The 20,934-nt window shown below is 55.6% G+C and overlaps 1 protein-coding gene across 3 annotated transcripts in view; it reads left to right on the forward strand.

Moving 5' to 3' along the window:
* The first annotated feature begins 448 nt into the window (after window positions 1–448).
* RAB11FIP5 (RAB11 family interacting protein 5) overlaps window positions 449–20,934 on the forward strand; it is a 39,781-nt gene continuing 19,295 nt past the window's right edge. For all 3 annotated transcript variants that reach the window (XM_054172443.1, XM_054172444.1, XM_054172445.1), the window contains exons 1-3: window positions 449–983; window positions 15,868–16,307; window positions 18,403–19,138. In XM_054172443.1, the coding sequence (XP_054028418.1) occupies window positions 598–983; window positions 15,868–16,307; window positions 18,403–19,138 (1,562 nt within the window). In that variant the 5' untranslated portion in view covers window positions 449–597. The remainder of the gene's footprint in view (window positions 984–15,867; window positions 16,308–18,402; window positions 19,139–20,934) is intronic.

Below are 20,934 nucleotides of genomic sequence, written 5' to 3' on the forward strand. Positions count from 1 at the left end.
ACACAGCCCCCGGTGCACAGCCGCTCCTGCACGGTTCACACACACACAGCCCCCGGTGCACAGCCGCTCCTGCACGGTTCACACACACAGAGCCCCCGGTGCACAGCCGCTCCTGCACGGTTCACACACACAGAGCCCCCGGCGCACAGCCGCTCCTGCACGGTTCACACACACAGAGCCCCCGGTGCACAGCCGCTCCTGCACGGTTCACACACACGACCCCCGGTACACAGCCGCTCCTGCACGGTTCACACACACACAGCCCCCGGTGCACAGCCGCTCCTGCACGGTTCACACACACAGAGCCCCCGGTGCACAGCCGCTCCTGCACGGTTCACACACACGACCGCCGGTGCACGCCTCTCCGGTGCACGCCCCCGATGCCCCGCCCCGTGCCCGCCCTCCGGCGCCACGCCCCCTCGGGTCTGGCGGGGCGGGGCCTGGAGCGGGCGGGGCGGCCGGTGGCGCTCGCGCTGCGGCCCGGCTGCGGCAGCGGCGGCAGCGGCGGCGCGAGGCCCGGCCCGGTTCCGTTGGGTTCCTTCGTGTGTGGTTCTCTCCGGCCCAGCCCGCGCCGGCGCTTCTCCTCAGCGTCCCGCTATGGCGCTGCTGCGGGCGGCCGCGCTTCCCGCCGAGGGGTCCCCGGCCTGGCTGCCCACCCACGTCCAGGTGACGGTGGTGCGGGCCCGCGGGTTGCGGTGCAAGGGCGGCAGCAAGCCGGGCACCAGCGACGCTTACACCATCATCCAGCTGGGCCGCGAGAAGTACAGCACCTCGGTGGCCGAGAAGAGCACCGGCAACCCCGAATGGCGGGAGGAGTGCGCCTTCGAGCTGCCCCCCGAGCTGGGCACCCCGACGGGGCTGGCCCGCGGCAGCCTGGTGCTCACCGTCATGCACCGGGCCTTGGTGGGCATGGACCGCTTCCTGGGCCAGGCCACGGTGCCCCTGGAGCCAGCCCTGCAGCAGGGCCGTGCGCCCGACGAGCGGTGAGTGGGTCCCGCCGGGCAGCGCCTGGCGCCCGTGGGGGGCAGAGCAGAGGGGGCCTCTCGGGTGGGCGACGCGGGGTCCTTGTGTGCCTAAGGGTGGGTGTTATGTCTCTAGAATGTGCTTCACAGGAGTCCCTGTGTGCCCCGGGGTGAGTATCACAGGGTCCCTGTGTGCCCCAGGGTGGGCATCACAGTATCTCTGTGCCCTCGGGATGGGTGAAATGGGGTCTTTAAGTGCACCAGGGTGGGTGTCACAAAGGCCCTGGGAGCCCCAGAAAGGGCATCGTGCTGGAATTGTCACAGGGTCCATGTGTGCCCCAGGAAGGACGTTGCAGGAGGTAGAGCGTGGTGAGCCCCTCGGAAAAGGCTTTGCAGGATGTAGGGTGGCACAGGGGTCCTGCATGCCCCCATAGTGGTGTCATAGGGACAGGGAGTGATGGAGGCCATCTGTGCCCCGGGAAGGGCACTGCAGGAGGTAGGGTGTGGTAGGGTCTGTGCATGCTCCAGGAAGGGTGTTGGAGCATCATGGGGCCATGGATTACCTGAGAAGGGTGTCACAGAGGGTGGGGTGATACGGGGGTCTGTGTGTGACCCAGGAAGGGCGTTGCCGAGATGCAGGGTATCACGGGGCCTGTAGATCCTCTGGGAAGGGCATCACGGGAAGTAGGACATCAGGTGTGCTTCAGGAAGGGTGTTGTGGAGGATGGGGTGTCTGAGGGTCCCTCCATCTCCCTTGGAATGGAGTGGTGTGGGACCAGGCAGCACAGGATCATTCCTCTCCCTGGGCAGGGGTCCCAGGGCACAGGATGCTGTGAGGTCCCTCTGCACCCCAGGAGGGTCCTGCCAGGGTCTGTCACTTCTGGGAAGCAATGGCACAGCTGCCCGTGGTGGTTTGCCCTTTCCAAGGGCTGCGGTGGCTTTGCAGCCCCGACTGGCTCAGTGGGGCTGGCAGTGTGACCTGGTTTGTCATGGTGCTGCTGCAGGAGGGTCCCCCAGTTCAGGGCCTCCAGCATAGACCCCTGCCTGTGTGGAATTTGCCGTTCTTCCTCCTTCCCCCCAGAAGGCTTTCAAACAATAATAATGATTTCTAGCCTTTGCCAAGCAGAGAAATGCAGGAATGTGGATGAAATTCCTTTAGGGAAGAAGTTGGAGCTCTGCTCCACGCAGACCTGGCTGGGTTGCTGCACGTCCCTGGGATTGTCTCTGCTGCTTGCTGGCTCCCCGGACCCCAGGAGTTCTGGCTTGCTGCCCGAGGCTGCAGGCTTGGAGGGGAGCCTCTTGCGCCCTCCTACCCCAGGCGTAGCCGGGAGGTGGTGGAGGGAGGGCTGGGGCTTGGCAGCTGGCGCAGCCTCGCTCCTGGAGAGCAGAATTAGCGTGAAAAGGGGTCGGAAAAACTTTTCCCGTGGAGAGACGTGGCTCATTAGCGTCTGCAGCCTGTGGAGACTCCTGCTTGCCCTAAAATGGGAGTGTGGGCACAAAGGAAAAGTGACTAACCCCGGAGTTGGTGTCTGAGTGTTTCCCCCCCGGCGTTTATTTTGCTGTTCTGAGCGCTGCCTGGAGAGTGGGCGGCGTCGGAAGAGCTGGGTCTGAGCTCTCCAGGCCTAATGCAAACCAGCATCGTGCGCAGACTTCAGAGCAGGGGAGCTGACCCGCGGGCTCCTGGGCGCTGGGAGGGATGTGCTGGTTGGGCACAGGAGGATGTGAGGGGTTTTCCAGTCCTCCTTGTGGTTTGGGTAGCGAGCTCTGCCCCGGGAGCTGAAGTAGGAGCCCTGTCTGGAGGAAAGCCATGCTCCCCTTGGAGCTATGCAAAGCCTGCCACAGTCCTATGAAGGTTTCAGGAGGCTGAGCTCGTGGTCTTATCTCAAAGGTCTTGGCGTCAGGGGTTGTTAAGCCCATGGGTGCAACGTCCAACGTGGCTGGACCCCGTGCTGCCTGTCACGACTCTCGGTCACCCCGGTGGCATCAGTGCTGCAGCCCAAGGAGGGTATCTGAGCTGTGAGGGAGGAGACCCTCAGGATTCTGCTGTTTCCCTCCCTTCCTGTTGCATAAGGAAAATTAACTTCCCCTTGCACTGCTGAGCCTTTTAAGGCTCTTTGCCTGTGGCCTCTGATGATGGAAGTGAGCACAGAAACCACAATGGAGAGCTCTGATCCTGTGCCCAAGCATCTCTGTTCCCTTGAACCCCTGAGCTGGAAGGTGTCTGGAGGGTGGGTGGCAGGTCTGCAGCGTGGAAGGGACTGCAGTTATTTTTAGAGAGGAGTCTCAAGTGCTGGAGCTTGCCCAGCTGGGTGGCAGAGGGGTTGCAGGGGAACACTGGGGTTCTAGTTCTGCGGACCCCCTAAGCTTCCACTCAGCTTCAGATGTCTGGTTCAGCCCCACTGCAAATTACTTTGCTTAAGAAGAAATTTAGTCCCTGATTAAAAAACAAACAAACAGCAAAACAAGCACAAGCTCCCTCCTCTCCAGGACTGCACCCAGGCCTGTGCAGCAGAGATAACCACTGGCCCCTGAGTGAGTGATGTACAAGTTGAGTCTCTGCCACACAGTGCTTTTTGGGATCCCATCTGTGGTCCTCGCTCCTGGGCATAAAACTGCTGCCAGTTGGAATGGAACTCTGCTTGAAAAAAGGCCTTGATTGTCAGCAGGTTGACCTTGCTCTCGTTTTCCTGCTGACTTCTGTTGCACGGAAACTCTCCTGGTGATGGTTTTTGTGCTTGTTTTCGGCTAGATGGAAAATGTTCCTTCAAACTTGGACTCTTCTCCAGGAACCACCCAGCAGCCAGCGTCCGGGCCTGTTTATGGCAGCCTTGTTGGGCTCCAGTGTTTTGCCCTGGAGAAAATCAGCTCTTAGGGTTGCACAAGAGCAGCCGGGGAGCTCTCACTGCCTTTTTGGTCATCCCAAGGCCCCAGGGCAGAGGAGCAACGCAAGAGTGCCCAACACGAGTGCCCAACACCGTTTCTCCCTTCCCAACTGAGCCGTCTAGTGCCTTTGGTTTCCACCTGTGCCTTTTGCTGCTCTGCTGAGCCTGATGTGTGTCTGCTGGTGGGTCCTTGAGTGCTGCCAGCTGGCCCCAGGCACGCAGGGTTGTTTGTCCCTCCAAAATGAAGGCTCAGCACAGCAGAAGAGGGCTTTTTCTGTGCTCACAAGGCAGCTATCACTTCTGCTTCCCGACATCCAGGAAATGCCGCTGCGGTCCCCCGCGGGGGCTCATCCTGCTTCCCCACGGTGTGGCAGCAAGCCGGGGAGTGTTGCCTACACATCACCCCTGTCAGCAGAGCTTCTGGGCAGGGTAGGGAGTGTCTCCAGCTGCAGTCAGATGAGAGCTTAGATCTGACACCCAGCAAGCTGTGTTTTCCCCTTGGCCAATGTGGTAGCATCCCTTGGGTGTGTGTGGTGTGGCAGGGGCTTGGCTTTGAGAAGGACAAGAGGTGCACAGTCACACCTGTGGGGTTGGAACTTGGACCTTGCTGCTTGGTGACCCAAAGGGCCTTGATTTTGCTCTCTAGGCTGTGAGGCCGGTGACAAGGAGGGGTGGTGGTCTCTCACAAGTTCCATAGGCTGGGCAAAGTAAGGCCTTAATTGTGGTTCCCTCCTTTCTTCCCCATTAAAATATTGTTTTCATTTGCTTTCTTTCCCCAAGACCTCACAGGTCCTGATACATGGGGAAGGTTAAAGCTGTGAGCCTTCCAGGCTGAAGGCCTGCTGGCCATGCAAACACTGGGCTTGGGCCCTGGAGAGCAAAATATCAGGGCTTTGCAGCACTGGGATCCTGTGGGGCTTGGGACAGTGAAGGTGGCAGAGGAATCTGCTTCCTGGCTCTGGTGTTTTCCTGCAGTGACTTGCAGTTGCTTGTTGGCTGCTGCCTTGGCTGGGGAGCAGTGGCAGCGAGTGGCCTTTGTGACGGGAACTTACCTTGTGGAGTCGTTTCTGGTGCCAAATTAGCCCAGCTCCAAATTCCCCAAAGCTCTGCCTGCCACTGTTCCCTTTATTTGTTCCTGTCCCTCCCCAGCTGTGGAGGGGCTGCAGCCCTTCACCCAGGCAGCCACAACATCTCCACCCTGGCAGCAGGAACGAGATGCCATCCTTGCTTTCCATCAGTGAAGAAGCTTTCAGGGCACAAAGCCTTTTCTCTGGGTGCTATTTCTACCTGAAGTCCTTGAGGCCACTGGGGCTTCTCTCCTCCCTGTCTTGATGGAGCTCTGTTCTGGGACAAAGGTCAGTGGAACAGGGACAGGGATTTCTTTGGACTTAGGGGGAAGATGTTGTGGAGCCAGACCAAGATGGCAGGCAGAGCTGGTTGGAGGAGCTCATCAGCCCCATTGCTGCCTGACCTGGCTTGGCACAGGGAGGAAGAAGCAGCGTGGTTTGGGGGAAGGAATTTGCTTTAGCTCTGATGTGACTGAGAAGCACTCTGGGAATTCACATCATTGCTCTGTCCACTCAGCAAAACACTCTTGGGACCTTGGAGGGGTGAGGAGCACCCTCAAGAGTGTTGGAGTTCTTTGGACATGGACCTGCTCTCATCTCCACTGCAGACCCCCCTGGACTGCTTTTAGCCCATGGGTTTTTGTGGCCTTTGCCCTCCCTTGTTAAGTGACAATGGGTGGAGATTGTTAGCAGTGGAGCACAGGCTGTGGCCTCTGGGCTCTTGGCTGTGGCTTCTCCCTCAGATGTAGTGGTTTGTGCTTGTTGCCGTTCCCACCATGGCCTTGGCTCCTGGCTGCATCTGCTAGGGGAGATCGTGGCTCCCAGGGTTGGAGCTCACTTTCTGTCTCCCTGTCAGGCATGAGCTGAGGCCTTGTCCTCCTCACTGCTGTCCCTAAGCCCAGGAGAGGAAGAGACCTTGCAGCAGGGCAGAGAGGAAGCAGCTGCTCCGTGATGGTTTGGGGATGGAAAGTTTTCATACGAGGCAAAACAGAACCTTCCTCCTCAGGGGCTGTGGTCAGAGGTGCCCAGCGACATCGGGGAAGATCTTTAGGGAAGCTGAGAGCAGCAGCTGTGATGAAAACCTTGGGTTTGGGGCTATGAAGGCAGCCCTGAGGGGATGTTGTGTCTTCACCACGCCAGGAAAGGCCTTGCTGTGTCGAAATGCTGCTAAGCAGGGCGTGGAGAGGGTTACTCCTGCCAAAAGCCAGGTCGAGATGCTCTGTGCTGCTGGAGGCAAGGCTGGGCAGGAAGCAGCCAGGCCCTGGGAGAAGGACCTTGGTGGCCAGCTTGTCCCAGGCAAGCTGGGAGCCCACAGGGGAAGCATGGAGGATGAGGTGATGGTGATGCTGCTTATGAAATGGCAGTGCTTGATTTTGCTCATACCTGCCCAGCTAACTTCATTTTCACCCAGCTGCCAATGCTGGCTTAAGGGGTTTAGGGCCCTTACTCTTTCCTCCTCTGGGAAGTCTCCACTCCTGTTGTTTTTAAGAGACATTTGATTCCAGATTTGCAGCATTGGCATGTTGGATTTGGACAGTTGTTGGCCAGTGGTGCTGGCCTGTCATCCTCCATCGTGTTAAAAGCCAAAAAGCTGCAGACTCAGCTTCTGTTTCATGCTGGTCTGCACAGCCCTGACTGCCTCCAGCTGTCTTTTCTCTTAGCAGCTGTGGAAAAACCCACGGCCAGCTCCGAAAGTGCCCCAGACCTGTTGGTGCAAAGCTGCAGATGCTGTTTGAGCTGGTGCTGTTGCATGTGCTGAGTGCAGCTAGAGCTTGTGCCGTGCTTCAGGAGCCTCATCGCCTCAATTCTTCTTTCCAAGGTGACTCCTGCTCTTCCCTACACAGGCTGGCAAAATATTTCTTGCCAATTCTTCCTCTGTGATGACCAGAAAGGCAGGTTGGGCTCTGCTCTCCAAGCACTGTGTCATGGTACTGGGCAGGCTCCTGCCTCTACATGGCTACTGCATGGGGCTTTCCTGACAATTAGAGTCCAAAAAAGACCCTGCATCCTTTCCACCAGTGGAAGTGGCTTTTAAACCATTTCTGCTGCCTCCCTTCTGCCCCAGGCCTTGTTGGGACCTGCACTTGGCAAAGGTGTGCAGATAACTGCTGTGGGAATTGGCTTTTTGTTTTGTTGTTTGTCAGAAGCTTGGCCAGGGATGTAGGGTTTGGGTTTCCAGCCAAGGCTGGGGATTTGGGATCCCCATTCCTGGAGCTCTGTGTGTCCAGCATGTGAGTCTCTTCTTTGGTAAGTGCATGGGGGGTAAAGGTATCTGTAATTAGAGCAACTGGGTGCTGGCCTTTAGCTTCATTCCTTTTTCACTTCCTTTTTTCCTTTTCCCATCTTTTCCACGTGTGTGACTCATGGCTGAGGGCAGCTCGTGGCATCTGTTGATGTGGTAAACCAGCAGTGGCATGGCACAATGACAGGGCACTTTGGGACGTGGTTTAAGGCCAGGGTGGTCCTAGGCTGGCAGCTGGACTCCATGATCTTAGCTGGAACAATTCCATGATGTGAGGCCTGTTGCCAGAGCAGGTGTTGCTGGGATTTTAGGCTGTGTGAAGCCCTTGGGATTGGTTTTTCCCTTTGGAGGACAGGTACTGCATTCCCAAGCCTCACAATTCGCTCTAGGTGCTGGGTTCTCTGTGCCAGCCCTGTCATGATGCTCCTTCCAAGTGGGAAAGGATTTAGAGCAAAAACATGTTTCTCCTGCCCATCCTGGGCATGCTGAGCTGTGTGCTAAGTAGCTCCCCAGAAGCAAGTGCACCAGCAGAACCTGTGGAGTGGCTCCTTGGTGCTGGTCATGCTTTGCAATTCTGCAAAGTCAGCTCAGGGCTTGGCTTTTTAACGCTCCTCTGTTCCCTCGGCTTCTCCTGCCACAGGCAATGCATCGCCAGCACTGCCTCCTCTCCTGCCCTCACACTGGGGCCTCATCCCCTGGTTTTGCTGTGCTCAGGTAGCTTGGGTCATTTGGTGAGCACAGACGTGGTTTATTGTCTTGTTTGTGACTCAGAGGGCGCAAAGCTTGGGAGCTCTGGAGCGTAAGCAGAGAGATGCAGCTGGAGAGGTCCCTGGCTGCCTCCTGCTGTTACCATCTCCTCTTCATTCATAAATGTTTTATGCTCCATTTTACAGCTCCTTAAATCTTCCCTGCCTCCTCTTCCTACCTGCTCATCCTTCTCTAGAGAGTGGAAAGCCTCTCATCTTCTTAGCCTGGATTGATTTGTGAAGTTGCCTGCCCTTGCTGGCATGCCAGCACAGTCCTGGTGCCTGATGGCTCTTCTCTGTCCCTGGTGCCTGCCCTGCTCCTGAAACCATCCTCCTCCATGCCGTCACACCCCCAGCACAGAGGCCAGAGGGGTGTGCTTGGCTGAGCAGCCATTCTCTGTCTCCTCTGGTACAGGGTGAAGTCCCTGTCCAGGGACTCCACAGGCCCACCCCAGTTCTCCCACAGCCAAGGAGAGTGTCAGGCAGCAGGGTCCTGTGGAGCACCACTCCAGCTGGGTTGCAGGAGTGGGAGTGCTCAGGTCCTTGCTGGTATTGGACATGGGCAGGACTGGTTTGTTTCTTGGTTTGCATTGTGCCTTGCAGCTTTGCAGGCTGTTCCCTGACATTGAGACCCATTGGAGTGACAACATCTCTGCTCCTGATCCCATTTGTGGGATAAGCCCTTCAAAGGGCATGGATATGGTAAAGCAGGGATGGATTCTCTCTCCTGGGAGAAGCACGAGTTGCCAGTGGGATTTTCTCATGCAGGCTCCTGCTTAATAGGTGTGGTAACACATCACTTGGAGCACCAACACTGTGCTTGGGTCTCCATCCTTTTGTGTCCCTCACCTCACACCACTCCTGCTCATTGTTTCTGACATCCCCTTCAGCCAGTGCTGCCTGTAGCAGCTGCAGTTGGCCCTGTTGAAGCTGGAACCCATTAGAGGACCAGGGCTGAGATGTTTGGCTAGCAGCGAGCTGGTGGGGGTTGGTTCGGTGGAGTTTGTTTTCGAGCACTTCTCAGAGGAACGTGTGGAGAGCTGAACTTCTTCCCACCCTGAGCCTCTCCTCCCCATGGTGGGGGAACCAGCCTGTGTTTATTTTCCATCTGTGCTTTTAGCAGCTCACAGGGATCACCTTGCAAAAGAGGCCATCCAAAACCAACACGACAGCGAACCCACGCTGCCGAGAAGCTTCCCAGCAGCAGCGGGGGGAGCTGGCTCCGAAACACGAAGCCAGGCAAAAAGCAGAAACCTCCTCAGGGTTAGGTTGTTTTCTACCTTCCTCTTCCCTTCTCTGCTAGGTGAACTTCCTCCTGGCCCAATGTGACCTGCGTGCTTGCATGGCTCTCGTTGCACCAAAATGCCTCTTTGCTGCCCATCCTGTGCCCGCTGAGGGGGATTGTGCCAGGCAGGGCTGTGCCCCTTCTGCTAACGTTTGGTTTATCCTCCCTTTGCCTTTTTTGCCCTGCTCTGTCACTGTAGGAGCTCAAGTAGTCTTTGATTAAAGACCTGGGGCTCTTGTAAGCCAGGCTGACCTTGTTGCAGAGATGAATCAGCACTAAGCTGGAATCTGGTGCAGTCAGGCAACAGGCATTGGCTCCACGTTGGGCTGACCCTTGCTCTGTGCTTCAGCTTGGATGCCACAGCTGTGTGGGGCAGGAGCATTTCTGCTCAGTTTGGGGCAAACCTTGACCATCCTGGCAGGGCTGACTGATTTTGGGGAGGCTTTTGGGAAGCAGCTGATGGCTGAAGCACTCTAGAAATGCTCCAGAGACAAGCTGAGCATCCTTCCCCCTCTGCATCCATAAACACTGTGAACAGTAGAGGACTTAACCACCCAAGGAAGCTCTTGAGCTCACTGCTGGTGAAGCACTGAGACCAGTCCAAGAGTGAAAATGGAGCATTACTGAAGGTACCCAGGGTGTGGTGGACAGGTCTGTTGGGGTGAGATAGATCCAACTGAGCTGGGGGGTGGATGGGGATCTCTTGGGGATCCTAGGTGGGCTCATGGGAGAGCAAAGGTCCTTGAAAGTAGGGCAGGATGGTGCCCTGATGGTGCATATGGCATCCCTGACAGCCGTGTTGTGTGCACTGGCCTGCTCATAGAATCGTAGACTGGTTTGGGTTGGAAGGGACCTTTAGAGGTCATCTAGTCCAACCTCCTTGCAGTGATCAGGAGCATCTGCAATTAGATCAGGTTGCTCAACCAACCTGCCCTGGAACGGTTCCAGGGATGGAGCATCTCCCCCCATTCTGGGCACTCTGCTTGCCTGATCTCACCGCAGTGTCGCTGGGCTTTCTCCCCTGCGTGGTGTTGCATGTGACTGTGCTGATCCCTAACCAATCCAATGAGCTGATCAATAGCTAAAGAGTGGGGCACAAGAAGATGGGGCCAGACTCTTCAGTCATGCCCAGTGACAGGGCAAGGGGCAGTGGGCACAAACTGGAGCCCAGGAGGTTCCATTTGGGAAAACTTCTTTTCTGTGACAGACAGTGCCTGGAGCAGGCTGCCCAGAGAGAATTTTGGAGTCTCCTTCTCTGAAGAGGTTCCAAACCCCCCTGGACACTGTGATCCTGGGCAGCCTGCTGTGGGGGGTCAGACTCGACGATCTCCAGAGATGCCTTCCAACCCCCATCACGCTGGGATTCTGGGATACTGCAGCCTGGAGCAAATCCCTCCTGTCAGCATCTTCTGCAGGGTTCTTTTCCCTCCTTAGCAAGCAGCTCCTCTGCTCTTGTTTCCATACCAGGGTGTTGTTTCCTCTTGCTCAGCACTATCAGCTTTCCGGAATGGGATGCTGCTGGGGGCTGAGGGGAGGCCCGTGTGTGGGGGGGGCTGAGGGGAGGCCCGTGTGTGTGGGGGGCTGAGGGGAGGCCCGTGTGTCAGGGGGGGCTGAGGGGAGGCCCGTGTGTCAGGGGAGGCTGAGGGGAGGCCCGTGTGTGTGGGGGGCTGAGGGGAGGCCCCTGTGTGTGGGGGGCTGGAGATACATCAGTGCAGTGTGTTCTGCTCTCTGTGCCTCCCTCGCTGCTCCAGTTGATCCCGGCAGCAGCAGCTGTGGCAGTGGATGCTGGGTGCTTTCTGCCTCCCGAGCTGCTTCTGGCAGCCGTGCTGCGTGGCTCGCCCTTCTCTTGCCTCTCAGTGGGGGTGAGTGGGATGAGAGCAGAGCCCTCTCACAGGAAAGGGCTTTACCCAAACTGTCTGGAGACAGCTGAGATGTGCTGATTAACCGCGGTGACCTACATGAGCTGCACACTGTGCAGGGGGGCTGGGGAGCTCTCCGCCCTACATCAGCGCTCGCCAGCAGGGTTTTGACGGCAGATCCCCGGTGCACATCTTGCTTCCCAGGAGCTGCTCGAGAGCTTGCAGGGGCCTCCAGCTGCTTCCCTTTTCCAGGGCGTTTGTGGGGAGTTTGCTGTTTGAGGTTTCCTCTCCTGTCCCTGTGTGCTGGGGCCGTTTGCTGCTTCCTTCCCCCTGCAGAGATCCCTGGGCCCGGGGCGAGCAGCTGTCTCTTCATCTGTGACTGGCAGATCCGGGGGTGATGCTGGAAGAAGCCCTTTGCCTTGCAGGGGATGCTTGCCCAGCATGATGTGCAGAGGTGCTGGATCTGTGTGGTGTAAGAGGGAGGAATGTGGGAGGGTTTAATGGCTTGAGCCTACAGCTTGAGTCTTTGAGCTGCCCTGAGCTCCCTTCCCTGGTTATGTCGTGTTGGAGATGGCTCTGAGCAAGCTTGGCTCTCTGTGTGGCCAGGGCTGAGGCGCCTCAGCTAGAGCATCACCCTGTGGAGGTGGACAGTAGCTAAGAGTGGAAAGGAGCAGGTCTTTACTGAGCAGAAGGATGATAATGTGGGACCAGGAGGCTGGGAGGCAGTGGGCTTCATCCTCTGCTCTGTGTCCAGGGGTAGGCTTGTTTCCACTTGATGGGAGCAAGGGAAGGAGTGCAAACTTGGGCACCAAAGCACCTCTGCTTATCTAGGAGCAATCCTGTTCCCAGTCACCACCAGCTCTGGCACTGGGACCAGACAGCCTCTTTAGTGATTTTTTTAGCTAGCAAAATCTGTGTCAGGCTGTGACTCCTCCAAACCTGCCTAACAACAGCACCCTGGGAGTAGGTGGCAAGACAGGGGTGACTTGTCCTGAATGTGACAAGTGAGGAGCTGGCCCCAAGCTGGTGGCCCCTTCCTCAAGAAAGGCCTCCAAAACACCTCCAAGAAGTGGGATCTTCCAGTCCTGGGTCCCTGGTGCTCATCATTCTTCCTCAGTCTCCCAGTGCAGCTCTTCCACAGGCTGATTAATATAACCCAGTTGAATTGAGAGCAGTTGGTCTGAGCCTGAGCTGTGGAGCCCACAGCTGCTATTTCAGACCTGGAAAAGGCTTTGTATGGGTTAGAAGCTGGTTTGTTTTTCCAGGCTAGTCCCATATAAAGAGATTGTGTCACCTTCCGAGGCCTGGGCTCACTTGGCCCCAATCCAGAAACTACCCTGAGGGCAGCTTGTGGAAGACCCTTGGGAAACCAAGGGATGTGGGATGGGGTTAATAGCAAAAAGGTGCTGCAGGAGTTTGTGTTCAGCTGGGCTGGGACTTGAAACCCACCCCAGTCCTTCTCTCCTGCCACTTCCCAGCTGAGGTAGCATTTGTACCTCCAGTTCCCACTGCAACTGATTCATAAGAAAATGATCTACCCAACATGGAACAACTTAACCATCCCAAACACCCAACTTGTGCCATGAACTTTGAGCTCAGCCTAAAAATAGCTCTGATTTTTCTTTTGAGGTGTAGTCCTGACTGCTTTGCTGACTGCTGATTAGGTCTTGGGAACCCAAAATAGCTCCTTGACCCAGTGCCAGCATAAGCAGAGGTTTTTCCTTGAATGGAGCCCTTTGAAGCAGATCAAGTTTTAGGGCTTGTTTCTGCTAGAGGAGGCACTGCCAAGCACCCAAATATATTGTAATGACCACAACACTGATGGGGCAGGAGATGCTGAGAGCATACCCTTGTGTGCTGAGCCAGCTATGGGCTGTTCCATCTCCTCACCCTCAGAAGCTCCTGCCTTGCCTTATTTTAATCCACCCAAATTTTCATTCTATTTTTTCCCCATGAGATGATGTAAGATAGAAAAAACTACTCTTGGGATTATTTTTCTCCCTGATGAGTGATTCAGTCCCCAGATCTCTCATTTCCCAGCTGCTGCAGCCCTTCCTTCTTGAACTTCTTCCAGGTCTTGCATCAAACCAAACAACACAGTATGTGCTGTGTTCCATCAGCCTTTCCCCCACCTCTCCTATGGGAAGTGCCCACCTCACTGCTGCTCCCCTGATTGCTCCCTGGCAGAAGATCAACCCCTTTGGGTGTCTCTGCTGCTGCTGGCTTGCTGGGAGGGTTGAACACTGCCTCTTCCATGTTTTCCTTTCTGCATGCCTGGGCATTCTCAGGCTCGAAGCCTGGGGACTGAGTGTTTTGCAGTGGGGATTGTGCAGGGGTGGGATATGCAAGTGGCAGGAATGGGGAGGGTTCACTGGGGACTGAACCCCAGGGCTGTGCCCAGGGCTGTCCCTCCTGCCTTTTGGTGGCACCTGAATTGTGTGGTGAAGGGTTGTGCACTCCTGTCCTCCTTCCAGGGGTTCCAGTAGGCAGTTAGGGGGTTGGTACCTCCTTCCTAAGGTATGGTGTAGGCTCCTCAGGTGTTTCAGCTCCTTCCTTTGCCTGAGATACATCCTCCTGTCCTCACTGTGCTTTTGTGGCCAAGTGGGATCCTGGGGTGCATTAAGAGGTGTGTTACCAGTAGGGCAAGGGAGGCTCTCCTCCCCCTGTGCTCTGCTCTAGGAGTGCTGGATCCAGGTCTAGGATCCCTGGTTCAAGAGAGACAGGGCTCTACAGGGTAGAGCCCAGTGGAGGCTGTGACTCACTCATCCTGCTGCAGCTGCCCAGGGAAGCAGTGCCTGGAAGCAGGACTGCACGTTGGAGGCATCCTATGGGAGGAGGAGGGATGGAAGGATTCTGGGTTGGCAGCAGTTTGGGGACAGAAATGGTTCCCTCCTGGCCTGTGTTTGGTGCTGCTTGTCTGAATGTGGTACCATGGTGAAATGGAGAACCAGAAGGTTCCTCTGGGCATCTCTTGCTCTGCTGTCCTCTCGCCAGCTGGCAGGAGGCAAGACCCCTCTCTGTGCCCTGCCAGCACTTGGGCTATCCCCTGTGGTCCCTAAATGGAGGTTGGGAGGCTTTGTCCTTTGTGCAGTGAATGTTTTGGACACTTTTCCCATGTTCCTTCCATGTCTGAGTGCAAAGCTATAGAGCAGAGTTTGCATTATGAGTTTCATCTAGGGCAGGGCAGCGCAGCAGGGAGCATCCCCCAGTAACCTGCTGTGGATTGACCAGCATCTCCTTGGGAAACCCTCACCAGCCCCAGTGGCATGGTGCTGGGCTTTGGTGACCAGCACAAGGGGTGTTAAGCTAAATTTCTTTTCCCTCTTTAGCTCAGGCTTCTTGCCAGCTCAGCTTTTACAGACAGTGCAGCAGAATTGAGGGGTTTGGGGTTTGGACACCTCTGTGTCCATCACCTCGGACCACTGCAGAGCCCAAAGCTGTGCTGCAGGCTGGAGACTGCCATCAGCTGACTGTGGGAATGCAGATATTTCCCCAAAATCCAATCAGCTGGACTGGGTTGGTGCTGAACAGCCCATGAAGGTCTCCTGGGGTGCAGCATCCTCCAGATGCTTGATGCAAGGGCACTTCTGGGCAGCAGCTTTATTTAGGGTGAGGCACAGAGTTACTGTAATGACCATAGCTGGATGCTTTTGCCATTACAGTTTTGTCTCTGACTTGAAAAGATTTCTTCTGAGTCACTGGCTCTTGAATATTTAAAACACAAGCACAAAGCCCTGGCTGTTGTTAAACAGCAGCCTTGCAGCAATGTATCAACTGACCCCATCAAAATGTGGCCACCACTGACTTTCCCCTGGAACTCAGGTCAGTGTCTGACTCCAGGGTGAGTAAGATGGTGCTTCCTGGGTGAGTTGGTGGAAGGACACTATTTAATGTTAGCACAGGGATGGAGACAGAGGTCTGACAAAGCTCTTGTGGTCCAGTGTGACACCTCCATACTTGGTGTTTGTGTGTCTCTGACTCGGGGACAGTCTCAAGCACAAACACAGTCTGGGTGGATGAGTGGATTGAGAATGGCCCTGCAGAGAAGGACTTGGGGATGCTGGTTGATGAGGTGCTTGGCATGAGCTGGAAATGGCTGCTGGCAGCCCAAAAGGCCAACTGTGTCCTGGGCTGCATCAAAAGCAGCATGGCCAGCAGGTCAAGGGAGGCGATTCTCCCACTCTGCTCTGCTCTCCTGAGGCCCCACCTAGAGTGCTGCATCCAGGTCTGGAGCACCCAGCACAAGAAGGACATGGATCTGTTGGAGAGAGTCCAGAGGAGGCCACAAGGGAGGTCAGAGGGCTGGAGCCCCTCTCTTCCAAAGATAGGCTGAGAGAGTGGAGTTATTCAGCCTGGAGAAGAGAAGGCTCCAGGGAGACCTTAGAGCAGCATTCCAGTGCCTGAAGGGGCTTACAGGAGAGCTGAGGAGGGACTATTTATAAGGGCCTGTGGTGACAGAACAAGGGACAGTGGTTTGACACTAGAGCAGGCTGGATTTGGGTTGGCCATTAGGAAGAAGCTCTTCAGTCTGAGGGTGGTGAGACACTGAAACAGGTTGTCCAGAGAAGTTGTGGATGCCTCATCCCTGGAAGTGTTTGAGGCCTGGCTGAATGAGGCTTTGAGCAGCCTGTGGCCTGTGGCCAGGGGGGTTGGCACTGGATGGATCTCTAAGGTCCCTTCCAACTGAAGCCATTCTATGACTCCATGAATTCTGGGGTGCTTGTGCTGGCTCCCACCCAGCAGCATCCTCCCTGAGGGCTTCCTGCCTTGCAGCTCTTGGAAATGACAGAAAGGTCTTTCCTTTTCTTTCCTCCCTGGCTGCAGGTGGCACAAGCTCCACTCCAAGGCTGGGAAGAAGGAGAAGGAGCGTGGTGAGCTCCTGGTTTGCATCCAGTTCACACGCAACAACCTGACGGCCAGCATGTTCGACCTGTCCATGAAGGACAAGCCGCGGTCGCCCTTCGGCAAGCTGAAGGACAAGGTGAAAGGCAAGAAGAAATACGACCTGGAGTCGGCCTCTGCCATCATCCCCAGCAGCATGGGTGCCCTGGATGTGGAGGATGACTTTGACATCGGGGGCAAGAAGTCCAAAGTCAAGGGCTTCTTCCTGAAGAACAAGCTGCGCAAGTCGTCGCTGACTCAGTCCAACACCTCGCTGGGCTCTGACAGCACCATCTCCTCTGCCAGCCTGGGCCTGGCTGCCAACGCTCCTGAGGTAACCAAATCCCCCAGCAGACACAGCAGCCTGTCCACGGAGCGCTCTGGTAAGAGGATAAGGGTTTTAATCCCCCCTCCTTGGGCTTTCCCCCCCCTTCTTTTCTGTGTAAGGGGCTGGTGAGACTCTTGCAGATCTGTTAACTAATTGCTTACCTCCAAAGCAGCATCCTGCACAAGCCCTCCAGGACCTCCTGTGTGTCAGCAGTGAAATGCTTGCCAGAACATGCAGAGGATCGGAGGGCTGGAACCTCCCTTATGGGGACAGGCTGCGGGAGTTGGGGCTGTTCTGCCTGGGGAAAAGAAAGCTCCAGGGAGACTCTAGAGCAGCATTCCAGTACCTGAAGGAGGCCTAGAGGAAAGCTGGGGAGGGACTTTTACAAGGACTTGGAATGATGGGATGAGGGGGAATGGATTGATGCTTTAGGAGGGCAGATGTAGACTGGAGATTAGAAGGAAATTCTTTACAGTGGGGGTGATGAGGCACTGGAACAGATTGCCTAGGGAGGTTGTGGATGCCCCCTCTCTGGAGTTGCTCAAGGCCAGGCTGCACAAGACCTTGAGCAGCCTGGTCTAGTGGAAGGTGTCCCTGCCTATGGCAGGGGGTTAGAACCAGACATCTTGAAGGTCCCTTCCAATCCAAACCATTTTTGTGATTCTATGAGCTCAGAGATGTCTCCAGTTTTGCTTTCAAAGCTGAGCCTGTGCACGAGCAGCCTTACTTAGGCTGACGTGTGCTCCCTGCAGCACACCACAGGGCTTCTTAGGACCCTTTTGTGTTTCTTTGCTCTCTCCAAGCTGGTGGTTCAGGCTGCTGGAGCTGAGGGAGAGGTCTGGGTCAGGCAGAGCACGTTGCTGCTGCACTGCCTGGCTGTCTAATGAGATGCCTCTGGCTTGGAGGCAAAGGCCAACCGGTGACCAGTTGCTGCTGATTAAAACAATCTGAGCTCCTGGCGCCCCGAGAGCGGCGATTTGCAAACAAAAAAGGTCCTTGTAGGGAATTAATTCCTGGCCCTCTCTTGAAACAAAATGTATAATTAAATGGTTTAATTGGCTGGAGAGAGAAAATTCCCCTGCTGGGTGGCAGTCCCTGGGTACATGTTGCCTCTTGCCATGCTGGTGAAGCTGCCTCTGGCTTTCTGCTGGGTGATGTTCTCCTGTGTGGCTGCATAGCGAATGGTCTGGCCCCATCATCTTCATGTTGTGGTGGAGGAGACAGCATCTCCAGCTAGGAGGGGAGAGCAGCTGCCTCTCAGCTGAACTCCAGGCAGCCTGGGCAGCTCTTCTCAGCAGGTTCTCCACAGAACCCCCAAAATCATTAGCAACAGCTACAGGGTCAGGCAGTGGGAGGGAGGGGCAGGTGCTGAGCCCTCCTGGCTTATGTCACATGAAGCAGCAGCATGGCCTGGTCTCTGTCAGTCAATGAAAACTCTTCTGTGGGGAAGTGTAAACCCTTTAAGGAGCTTCTGGGTGGTTTCTTGCATTTATTATCTGCCTCAGATCTTCTCAGACTAAGGGGTTTGTCATCTCCAGGTGGGAGGTGATGTGCATGGGGACAGCATCGCATAGCCTGTACAGCCACATACTTGTTACCCCTGCTTTGCATTGCCAGTCACTTAATTACAATCCCCAGAGCCTGGGAGGGAGAAAGCCCAGGAGGGAGAAAGCCTTTATGATTTCACACATCTCTGGGGTGTTTGTAAGTAGAAGATAATGATGGGAAAGGGAGATGCTGAGGGAGACTTGCCTGTCCTCTGTGACTCCCTGAAGGGAGGCTGGGGTGAAATGGGTGTTGGTCTCTTCTCCCAAGGAATAAGTGATAGGACAAGAGGAAGTGGCCTCAGGGTGTGCCAGGGGAGGGTTATGTTGGCCATTAGGAACAATTTCTTCATGAAAAGGTTGTCAAGCCAAGGCTGCCCAGAGCAGTGGTGGAGTCCCCATCCCTGGAGGGGTCTCAAAGCCATGGTAGGTGTGGTACTGAGGGACATGGTTTAGTGGTAGACTTGGCAGTGCTGGATTAATGGCTGGACTTGGTGACCTTAAAGCTCTCTTCCAACCTCAGTGATTGTATGATTCTATGCCTGTGGTAGCTGTGGTGGTTACTCAGATGGTCTCACCTCTGGTTTATGTTTCCTTTCCCCCCAGTGAAGGACTATTTGCCATCTCCAAAGCTGACCCACAAGAGAGCGTTCAGTGACGATGTCTCCCAGGTCAGCCCAGTCCTGGAGCCCAAAGCAATCCAAAACTTGAAGCCAAAGAACGACCCTGTGTCCCGGTCTTCCCTCTGCATCAATGGGAGCCACATCTACAACGAGGAGCCTGCACCAAAGAGCCCTGCATCCATCCCACCCAGCTCTGCGCCGCTGCCCGTGCCCGGCGGCCCCCGGCGGCAGGAGGAGAGCTTCGGCTTCGCCCCCCTCCATCCCGACTCCCACGAGGTGCCCTGGGGGGTCAGCAACTTTGAGAGGACGCAGCAGAATGAGCCCAGGTTCATCCCATCTCCTCCCAGCTTAGCCTTGCAAGAAGAGCTCAAGGTCTCCACCAAAGCTGTCACGCTCAGTAACCATCTGGGCAGAGCCAGGATGGAAGAGAGCAGTCGCTTGGAGGGCAAGCCGACTCAGGCTGCCGCACCCATGGTCTTCTCTGCGGACACAGCGAAGGACAAACAACCTGAGGAAGTGAGGAAGGAAGACAAGAAAGCAAAGAGTGGCCTCTTCCACCACGGGGGCAGCAGGAGCGAAGCAGGGAGCAAGGGCCAGGGGGAGAAGGCGGGAGCCTCCCACGGCTCGTCCAGCCATGCGGCGGCAGGAGGGGAGGACAGGAATAAGCCCAGCAGCTGGTTTGGTTCAAAGGAGCCCAAGGAGTCCCCTCAGAAACCCAGGTCAGTGGGCCGTGCGTGGTGACATCTCCAGGCTGTTAACCAGCTGCCCCAGCCTCCCATCCTCAATGGCTGTGCTGAGCACTGCTCTGCAGCATCTGCAGAGGACTGCTCCCCGTTGCTCAGATGAGGTGATCGTGGGGAAGATGCTTCCTTGCTCTTAAATGTCTCAGAGGGAAGGGTGATTGTTTTTTCCCCCTGGCTTCTACCACAAGCCAGCTCCATTTGCCCTGCCAGGCTGTGTTTCCTGGCTGGGGAAGGGAAGGATCCCTTTCATGGAGAGGGAGATGTTTCCCTCTGCAGAGGTGAGGCTCAGCATGGTCTTGCCAAGTGCTTCTGGGGCCCTGAAGCAGAGGATTGTTATCTTTTAATGAGCTAAAAATGCTTCCCTGGCAGTCAGTGCAGGACATGAGACACTGTGACATAGAATCAGAATGGGGTTTATTAACCTCCCACCCCCTCTACATTGCTTCTCTGGGCTGGGGGGTGCAGAACTTTGGTAATTTGAGATACTATTCGTGTTTCAGAAGTAACTAATCCCAGCCCTGCTCTTTCCCCTTCCCATCCCATCCCAGGCTTCTCCTCTCCTGATTATGAATCTCTAACTGTTCTCACTTTGGTGATTTCCCCCCTCCAAACCCTCAGCACTGTGCTTGTAGCACACAAAGTGTGGTGTTTGTGCCATTGCTGCGTGGGCTTTGTCGTGACAGCGTGTGACCATCCCCATAGCCCCCAGCAGCTGGGCTGGGGGTCCAGAGGTCGACCAAGAGAGGCAGAAAATGGAGCTAAAAGCAGCCAGAGAAAACAACTAGCAGCTGAGAGCTGGTTGAGTCTGGAGAGTTGATTTATTATAGTGATTTGCTAATCTGGGCTGACTTTAACCTAATTTATTAAGCAGAAGGATTTGAATTCAGTTTAAACCTCCTCTAATGAGGAGAGCCCTCATGGTTTATTCAGCCTAACCAGATTCCCACACTGGTTAAACTGGTTTTGGAGTGCTGCTCAGATGGAGGTGAGGGGGGCAGCACGTTGCTCAGTGTGGCTTCAGAGCAGGAGTAGCCCCAGAAGTCCTCTCCTCAGTCTTCTGAATTTTGCAAGGATAAAGCTACTGTTTGATCTAAGTCCTGGAATGGAAAAGGTTCCATACAAAAAAATAAACCCCTGAAAAATCCTCCTGCATTCAGGCAGTGATGCCACAGGCTGAGCCAGCCACAGCTGTGTGATGGCATGGGAGATGCCATCCCCCTTTGGAGCCTTGATAACCAGGTGAGAAACCTGTGGGTTTCCTGCAGTGTTGCAGTCCTAGGAAGGAGGCAGGCACAGGGGGTGTGAGCTGTGACTCCTGATGGCTGTTCCTGTCTTCAAGGCAGGGGTGTCCCATCCAGCTGTAGCCCCCAGCCCAGCAGATCACCCCCTGAGCGAATAGGTGCCTTGAACACTGCTGGTGTTTCACAGCCCTCTGACAGCTGCTGGACCCATTCCCATCTTATTCCTTTCCCAGGAGGTTTTCACTCTGTGGTTTTTTCATCTACCTCGGTGCTCGCAGTTGAATTCCAAGTTAAGCTTTGCTTTGAGTGGGTTTGCTGTGGCACACCAAGGGCCCTGTCTGCAGATGGCTGTCTTGTGAGGAGAAACTTGGATGAACCGTGTGACAGCAGCTCCTCCAGCTGGGATTTCCTCTCCCCAAAATAGGAATTGCTTGGAAGAGACACAGCCTGGAGGGAGCAAACTCATCTGGGTCAAATTTGGGGCATTTTAAGCATCTGAATGGGCTTTGGTTGCAGTTGGCAAGTTGCAAA

The sequence above is a fragment of the Dryobates pubescens genome, chromosome 23 (genome assembly GCF_014839835.1).
Source record: "Dryobates pubescens isolate bDryPub1 chromosome 23, bDryPub1.pri, whole genome shotgun sequence".
In the NCBI taxonomy this organism is placed as follows: Eukaryota; Metazoa; Chordata; class Aves; order Piciformes; family Picidae; genus Dryobates; species Dryobates pubescens.